At 47.6% G+C, this 9,268-nt stretch overlaps 1 protein-coding gene across 1 annotated transcript; it reads left to right on the top strand.

Annotated features, from left to right (window-relative positions):
- Positions 1-3,425: 3,425 nt before the first annotated feature.
- On the top strand, positions 3,426-9,262 carry LOC130587538 (endonuclease domain-containing 1 protein-like). Its single transcript, XM_057388520.1, has 3 exons — positions 3,426-3,590; positions 5,641-5,965; positions 8,121-9,262. The coding sequence occupies exons 2-3, from the start codon at positions 5,675-5,677 to the stop codon at positions 8,664-8,666; spliced, it is 837 nt and encodes a 278-aa protein (XP_057244503.1). The 5' UTR covers positions 3,426-3,590; positions 5,641-5,674; the 3' UTR covers positions 8,667-9,262.
- Positions 9,263-9,268: the final 6 nt, after the last annotated feature.

Genomic DNA, 9,268 nt, shown 5'->3' with positions numbered 1-9,268 from the left:
ATTATTTCATTCCAAAGAGCTTGCAATAAAATTTATTTGCTGCAGTGCTGGTTTGCAGTGTCACCTCATATATGAACCACAAGTTGCTTCTTGCTGAAATTTCCACCAGCAGCAATGTCACAGTGCCCAGAGCATCCTTGCAGGAGGTTGGATGTCCAAATGCCATCAGAGGATGCTGTAACACCCACACAAGTGTCAGCATCAGAGTGCAGTTACTTCTCCAAGAACAAAGTGGAGTAGGCTGCTGACAGCTCATACAAGATGCCCACATGGCTGCAGCAACGAGCCTTGCAAATTTGATRTCCTCAGTCGTGATCCTTTGGGGTTTGGGATTGCACAACAAAGAGTTCAGCGGGTTCTTTGCGTTCAGTCTTATCCCATACCCAGATTGCCCCACTCGCCCCCGGGAGGGTTTTTACACTCTGTATGGTAATTTTGCTTGGTCCAGTTTTTTAGTGGTGRGTGATGGGACCAAAAAASMACACAGARGGYTCCRTGAGAAATTCTGGAAGCTTTCTCCATCATGTCCAGTAAAGGAGCRCTGCCCCTGTGTTTTAGGGCCAATCTATGATGGCTCTGAGGGTGATGGACAGGCTGCTGGCCAGGCCTGGGCCAATTGGAGATGCTTGATAMACCTCTTGATGATGTATGGTCTTTTATTTAAGAAGAATTCAAAAMAAGTTAGTCCACAGCAGCTGCCTTAGTTTTAGCTTTTGGCCCCAGTCTGCTGCACAGGGGAGGAGAGGGGGAGCGTGAGGAGRTGTAAGAAAAAACTGAGATATCCCAGTCAGAAGAGATGGAGGAGTAGACAGAGGGTACTTTGCAAAACTGTGGTGCTCGACCATGAAAGAGAACAAACTGTTCTCGAGGTGATGGTCTTCAGTGGGAAACCTTGTAGAGAGAGAGAGAGGCCCTGCACCCAAGATAAACAACCTGGCCTTGGAGGGCTGGAGTGATTATAAGCCCGTGGGGAAGAGGTGGCCCCCCCACACACTGGAGTAAGTGGATGCCCAGAAGAAACTGTTTCTCGCCAGGAGATTTTGAGAGAGTGGCCTTGCTTCCAGAATGAAGTAGTTAGCTTAGAAGAATTGTTTTCTCTTTTCTTCTAGGACAAAGTAAAGCATAAATCCCGTGCCAACAGCAGTGATACTGGCTGTTCTTGGGAAGAGAACCTCCACAGCCCGGAGCTGGATAAGAACTCTTTTCCTATGGTGGTGGAAAACAATCGATGGACTGACCTAGTTAAAGCACTGATCCCCTGCTCCCCRCTGTGCACGGGAAGGCATGGAGGGGTGGGGGACGAACTGGGAGAGAAACAAACTGGGGAGAGAAAACAGGTGTCTTAAAATGTCCAGTTTTTTTTCTGCTCCTCCTAAAATTTGCCCTCTCCCTTTGTTTTTTCCTCCCCTCCCGTTTTATCCAGTAGGATTCTTAGTAGTTTTTAGTAATAAATCTATTTTGCAACTAAAGTTTTTCAGCCTGTTTGACTATTCATGGAGTGTGAAAATCTTTCTCTCAATACATTATCTTATCTAAAAGCCATAAATCTTGGTGTTAATTGGGCTTTAGCTCTCCCCTCTGCCTCTCCTTGGGGAGGGGGGGAAACGTCATGGGTGCTTTGGCCAGGATCCAAATCTGGAAAAGGGGCTCAAACCTTCGAAAGGATGGGTTTTACACTGTGTCATGCCGCACTGTGGGGCTGGGGGACACTTTGGGGGGCTTTGATGGTTTATGGCCCCTTCTAATGATGTGAGCACTGTTGGGCCCTGCTTTGTTGTGTCAGTTGGGCATCATCAGAAATGAGGAAATTGCCATGATCAAAAGCATTGCACCACCACGACCACAAGATCCTCTTCTAATCTGCCTTCTCCCTTATCTGGCTAAACCCYTCTTTGTTTCAGACATCAGTCTCAGTTCAACAAGGACAAAATAAACCACAGGACTCCATAAATTTGTTTAAACCACCTTCAGTCAATCATGCCTCTGCTGCATATTTGTGCTTGGAACAACGCATTTGTATTTACATTACACTCAGACTTTTGGAAGCTGAAGAAAGTGAGTCCAATTTAGATTTGAATGAATGGTTACAGAATCACAGAACATTTTGAGTTGGAAAGGACTTTAATAACCATCCAGTTCCACCTCTCTGCCATAGAAAGAGACATCTTCTGCTAGACCAGATTGCTCCAAACACCATCCAGCCTGGCGCTAGAAAYTTCCAAGGATCCAGGGGCAGTCCAAACGTCTGTGGGCAACATGTGCTGGGGCTTCACCACCTCTACAATAAGAAATMTCTTCCTAATATCCAATCTAAACGCGCATTCCCAGCATTTAAAGCCATTTCACCTTGTTCTAATGTCACGTTCTAACCCCAGCCAGCAGTCACACCTATGCAGCCACTCACTCAATCCCCAAACACCAGGATCAGGGGGAGAATCTGAAGGGTGAACGATGGGGGGAGATAAAGACAATAGGAAAGGGAAAGCAAAAGTTGAGCACACAAGCAAAGGATAGCAAGGAATTCTGTTGCTGTTTCCCATGGACAGAAAGGGGTTCAGCCACCTCCAGGAGAACATGGCCCCATCCCACCTAACTGTTATCTGGCAGGACAAGAAACAGCACTCCAAATGTTCCCTCCTTTCTCCTTCTTCTGTTCACTTTGTAGAATCAGCATGATATCTCATAGTCTGGAATATTTCTCTGGTCAAGTGGGGTCACTTGTCATGGCTGTTTCTCCTCCAATCTCCCAAGCACTCCCAGCCTCCTCGCCAGCGTGGCAGTGCAAAAAGCAGAGAAGGCCTTRGCTCTGTGTAAGCTCTGCTCAGCAATAACAAAAACATCTCTGTGCTATCAACTCTGTGTTTAGCACAAATCCAAAACAGAGCCCTACAGCTGTCATAGGCAAGAAAATTATCCCAGTTGAAACCAGCACACCTATCAGCTCCATGGCCTTGTCCAAAGTCTGTCTGCAGCTCTCTGGGAGACCCTTCAAGTACTGCAAGGGGCTCTGAGGGATCACCAAGACCTTCTCTTTCCCAGGATGATAGCACAAATATGACTTGTTACACAGCCATGGCAATCGGGCAGGGGAACAGATGTACCTGGCCATATCAATGATGTTTTGTGTGGCTGCAGAGGAGCAGACTGTGAATATCAGGGTGTACTCAGACACAGGCCAGTCAATCTAATGTCCCCAGACATTTTCTGTTGGGAACACAAACACCTAGATGTGCTGCAGCATCAGCAGCTGCAGCTGGTGGGAATGAGGAAATGAGCAAGCACAACACCAGGCCCTGTTAACTGATCCYGGCATATCATGCTGAAAGTCAGCAAATCTGGGAGACATTCTGAGGAATTTCTGACGAACCTATAACAGAAAACTGTCAACCCATTTCACGATAGTCATGCAAAATTCCTGTAAAAAAAAATAGGAAACTTCTCTTTTCTGTGAAATTCCCTGTTTATAGGGAGGGGCAAATTTATGACTGGGTATATATTGCGGTGGCACTCCTGAGGATTCAAACAATCCTTTCTCCAGGGAGAAGAGGGAAGGAACAGCTCAGCTGCCTGATCTGACACTCTGCTTCAAGGTAAGCTCTTGCTCCTTCCTTACTATTGACTCCAATATTCAGAATTTCATGAGCTCTGGAATAAACATATGTGGACAAATCCTAGGCAGGAGTTGCTGACCTCCAAGAGCAATCAGAGTTTTTGCATGCACTGAATTTTGCAGCACTTCAGTATTTTCTGTCAGTCAGAAGGGCAAAAACAGGGGGAATGATTTGGGAAAGAAACTCAAGCCAGCTCACCTGAAAATTAACATCAAACTCTTGAATGAGAAGGCAGGGGGAGATGATTGAGTACCAAAATTCTACCCACGACCATGCAAAAACCCTCTGGACAAACAAAGGTGATATCTGAACTTGTGGAAGAACTCACTCTAAACCCTGTTAGGGAAATCCAACAACTCTATGCTCCTGGAGATCATACAAACTCAGAAAGTCTGACACAGCAGTATAGGTATTTGAGAGTCCTCTACTACTTTGGGGCTGTGAGCAGGATTATGTACTGCTCTTTCCCATGGTAGGTTGTTTTCTCTATATCTGATATTGATTTAGATATTAGGTTCATTAGATGTGTATTAATCTTGCACAAAGAGTCAAGTAAGAGGATTTTTTAGACACTTTTCTGCTTGATTTGGGGATGATGTGGACATGCTCTGCAGAGTATGGTAAAAAGTMACCAACTATGGTACCAGTTCTCAGTTTCCAGCTCATTGGTCACCACGTTCCTGATCCAGGACTGGTAAAGAGAAAAAGGACCAGATGTGCTGGGTCAGAGCAGGGCTGTGTGTAACTCAGCATCCTGAATCCGATGGAAATGCAGAGATGAGTGTCAGGGAGTAAAATATGAAAAGAGCAAATGTGCCAGGTGACTTGGGAAGTTTTCAGCAGTCCTCAGCTCAGACCCTTCCCAGCCAAAGGTGGCCTTTGTGCTTTAGAGGCTGTGGCAGCTTCTGTCCCATGAATCCATTTAGCTTCCTGTTCTGCCTGCCTTATTCCAAATGMTCATGATGTTAAGTCACTCCATCGAGTGTTCAGCAATGCAAATGGAAGCATCACTGCTATCCCAAAGCCTGTGRTGCCTCTGAAAGGAGACAAAGCCCCTTGCTGGGCTGCCAGCAACACAGGGAACTTTTCTGCAGTTTTCTGTAAAAGGAATGCAGAATGCCAACTGCTGAAAATCATGTCAGCTCTGAGAAACACAAGATAGGACACGTTGCTGTCCAACAAATAGAAATTCCTGCAACAGTGCCTTTGACTGTACAGGATAAAGAATCAGCAAAGCTGAAGATTGGGATCAGCAGGAATGCCATGCAACCATGGGAGGAGCTGCCCCTCAGTGCTTGCATGGCAGCAGCCATTGGGCTGAGAAGATGGAGCTGTGATCCCTCGTGCCTGCTGCTACCATCTGCTTGGCCCCTTCATTTTCTCTCTCCATGTCTGTACAAGTTCAGAGTCTGGGGTTGGGTGATGTGGAAATTCAGGCTGAGCAGCAGGACATCCATTGCCCCGTGTCAGCTGAGAGGCAGGGCCCCAAGTGACCATTTGGGGTTCAGTGTYGGTCTGAGTGGAAGCACTGCGTGTCTGGGTGAATGTGGTTGGGGTCAGAGACACACAGGAAGTGCAGCATCGCTGTTCTTTCCCTGCCCAATGCCCCATGAGACTAAAACTCAGCTCAGCTTTGCAGGGGCTGAGCAGGATCCATGCCCAGCTGCAAGTGCCTGCTGTGGGAAGGTGCTCAGAGCAGGAAGGAGGTGGGAAAAGGTGACCTTATCCCAAGGCTGTTCCTCAGTTCCAAGATAACTTTGCTGTGGCAGTTGATTAGGAATCGAGTAGATTTGGATCCTTCCTCATACAGGCTGACTTCCCCCACTGCTGCCTCCTCTGGGAACCTTAACCCTGGGTTATCATTCCCCCTTAATGTCCTTATCATTTATCCATATCCAGGAGAAGTTACTCCTTTCCTGATCTCTCACAGTCCCCTCCTCTGCCAGCTGTGTCCCCCCTGCCACAAAAAATATTCCAGACCATGACCAGCTCTCTCCAAGCTCAGTGTCCCTCTGCATTTGTCTTCCAGGGAACAAGAGCCATTCACCTGAAATCCTCCCACGATGCTTTGGCTGCTGCTGCTGCAGGTGTTGGCGAGCTGCCTCTGGCTGGGACACAGCGAGGTGGTGACATCCTTTGAGATGTGTCCCCAGTTTTTCTATGAGGAGACCACGCCAAATGAAGCCTTGAGTCCACAGAATGCAGCCTGGATCTGTCAACGCTACAACAACCAGTATCACTTTGCCACTCTGTATGACAGAACCAGGAGAATTCCTGTGTATTCTGCCTACATCTACGAGCCTGGATGTGATGAGGTGACGACACCTGAATCGTGGTGGTTTGTTGAGCCCCAGGTGAGTGCCTCTCTTACAGCACATCACCYTCCAGCCACACAAAGATTAGCAGCAGCATTTAAATAACCACTTCTATTTCCTCCCACCCCCCCCCTACAAACATGCAAATGGACACACTGGATGGGATCCTTCTCATTTAACTTCAAACATCTGCATCTCATGATTCCTCTGGTGCATCTGAGCCATCAACAGGAGGATGAGATGGGTCATATCCCAAATTTGCCCAGTTTCCTGCTGTGACCTCAGAGGAACATCAAATCAAATTACTTCCCATGACATTAAAAATACAAATGATCCCCTCCCTGTGCCCTGCTGTGGTGGGAGGTCAAGTGATGGGGAATGGGCATCCAATCCTGCTGGCCTCTGATCCCCACTTTACTCTRAGCTGTTCTCCATCSCTGACAGAGCTTATCTGCTCCCAGTGAAGAGTCAAAGAAGCTTTGTGAGTCAAGAGAGCAGAGAGAAGTGAGGAGAAACTCAGTATGGGGTGGGATGGCACAGGGMCAAAGCCTCAGCAGGCACAGGCACTGGATATTAGAGGGTCAGGTTAGCACTGGGGGGATTTCTGGAGTGACATTTCAGGCAGTGCAAAGTGAGGAGCATCAGTGTCACTCCAGTCAGAAGGGTGTGATCTCCATCCACGGGCAGTGGCCTNCAGGTTAGCACTGGGGGGATTTCTGGAGTGACATTTCAGGCAGTGCAAAGTGAGGAGCATCAGTGTCACTCCAGTCAGAAGGGTGTGATCTCCATCCAYGGGCAGTGGCCYCTGAGCACCTTTGGCTCAGGCTTGRYCCAGAAGGATSCAGCAGACAYCCAGATCTGCACAAGCTACAGAGCTCTCCCAAACATCCTTGAGACAAACTTCAGTAGGATAGGCCAGGCCAATTACATAACAGAAAAAGAGGAAATTGCTGTCCTTGCTAAGGACAGAGTAACAGGAAGGAATTTGGGGGAAGGTGGGCTAGAGAAGGAAGCCATATGCCCTATTGCAGAGGAAGACTAAATATGGTTCCCTTTAGATGAACAGAATTTATAGAAAAAAATAATAATTTCAGCTTATTATGCATAGGAACTCAAGCAAAGCATCTGCTCTTGCACCACTGCAGCCTCCACATAAGGGAGGGAGAAAACTMTCTTTTCCTTGGATCATAGAATCATAGAGTGGTTTATGTTGGGAGGAACCTTAAAGATCATCTCAATCCAAATCCCCTGCACAGGCCAGGCCACCTGCCACTAGACCAGGATGCTCCAAGCCCCATCCAACCCGGCCTTTTCCTCCCAGACAATAGACCCAGACCACACAAAAAAATCCTTGATTTTGGTAACTTTCTTCAGAGGCCTTTTTGGAGTATTTACCTTTCTGAGGACTCTTTTGGGATTACAGGCTCCTCTCAGAGGCTGATAATTTCTACTTTCTTTCAGTGATGCTATGYTACTGAAGAAAATGCTCCCTGGCCCAGATCAGCTCTGAGACACATTCATAGCACTGCAGTAACAGATTTCATTGACATGGAGATTTTCTTTTATTTGCTTACTGAGCAAAAATGTTCATCCTTGAACAAACTGYAGCCCTCCCAGAGAAAGGAAACTTCAGCTCCAGGACTGATTTCCTGACACACCTCCCTGTGGATGGGGTTAGAGGAGGCAACCTCAGGTGTTCCAGGARTGGGGTACACCTGTAACAACCACACATAAAATCACAGAATCTCAGAATGGCAGAATCACAGCATGGKGTTGAAGGGATTCAGGGACAGCCCTGGGCAGATTCAGGCAGTGGAGAGAGGAGGAAAGGGAAGCAGATGTGGCAGGGAAGGTGTCTCACCCAAGTCAAAAAAAACCTTTCAAACCTAAGACTGGAAAATGCTTCTTTTCTCATGCACCCAGCCACTGTCCAGCACAGGCTACAGGCTGGATCCCAAAGGTGACAAGTCAAAATGAGAGCAGTCAGATTCTGAGCTGCTTTCTCTTTAAAGCTCTTGTGTTCATGCACGGGGGGGGGCACATCTATGATTTCTCTTAGGTTCATACATTTTCATGCACTGAGATGACAAAAAATGGGATCATGACACTCAGAAACTTGGGCTCCATGAAAATCTGCTTCATTACTCCTATTCCCCATTCTAACACCTCTTTCTCTTTCCCTTTTCTTATCCAGCTGATAGATAACASAAGTTTTATAGAGATGAAAAGAGAATCTATCCTCCTAGAGCAACATCTGTTCACCTTAGAGCAGATCAAAGAGAGCCAGGCTGTCGTTGAAGACTACAGCAACCTGATTGGTTTGGTCCGTGGCCATTTGAATCCCAGTGGCCATCACAGGAGTGATGACAGCAAGTTGGCTACCTTCACCCTAACCAACATAGTGCCCCAGGATAGCAGTGTCAACAAGGGTGCCTGGAAAAAATATGAGTTTGACATGATGGCTGAAAAAAGCAAGGGCTGTAGAACCACCTACGTCATCACAGGTGCTGTGCCTGGGAACGACTACGTCGCTGGTGGCAGGGTGAACAAACCCAGCCACATCTGGTCTGCTGCCTGCTGCGTGATGAATGAAGAGTACATGAAGGCTTGGGCRGTCATTGCTGAGAATGACAAGAACGAGGCCCAGGACCTCACACTGGGAGAGCTGGAGGAGAGGTTGACCGAGTTCTATGGGGGACAAGACATTAAGCTGTTCCACGATGACTGTCCCCGAGAATAAGCCTCACAACCTGAACAGAAAAGGGTGAGGAGCTTTTGCCACTCGTCACAGAATCACAGAATGGGTTGGGTTTGATGGGACCTTAAAGACCATCTCGTTCTGACCTGCAGGTTTTTCCAAGCCCTATGCAGCCAGACCTTGAATGTTTCCAGGGATGGGGAAGCCAAAATATCTCTGGGTAACTTTTGCTTGTAGCACAGCATGCTCAAAATAATTAACTTCCTTATAATATCCCACATAACCCTGCATTCTGTCAGTGAGAATTATCATTATCTCTTGTCCTGTCACTTCCTACCCTTGTCCAAATGTTCCTCTCCACGTGCCTTAGAGATTCTCTAGGGATGGGATTCCAAGGAGCCTTCTCCAGGCTGAACACCCACAGCTCTCTCTCCCTCTCTCCAGAGCTGATGTGCTCCAGCCCTTGCAGTACCTTCATGGCCTCCTCTGGACTCCACTCCAACAGCTTTGTCTCCTTCTTGTGCTCTGGGCCCCAGAGCTGGAGGCAGCACTGCAGGTGGGGTCTCAGCAGAGCACAGCACGGGAGGACAAATGTCCTGTGCAGGGGCTGTGCTGCTTCCTTCCCTGGTGTGTTTCCAGCTCTG

This window comes from Malurus melanocephalus, unplaced genomic scaffold (assembly GCF_030028575.1).
Source record: "Malurus melanocephalus ecotype Western Australia unplaced genomic scaffold, MMel_1.1 scaffold_2059, whole genome shotgun sequence".
Taxonomy (NCBI): domain Eukaryota; kingdom Metazoa; phylum Chordata; class Aves; order Passeriformes; family Maluridae; genus Malurus; species Malurus melanocephalus.
This window is presented reverse-complemented; position numbering and strand designations above follow the sequence as displayed.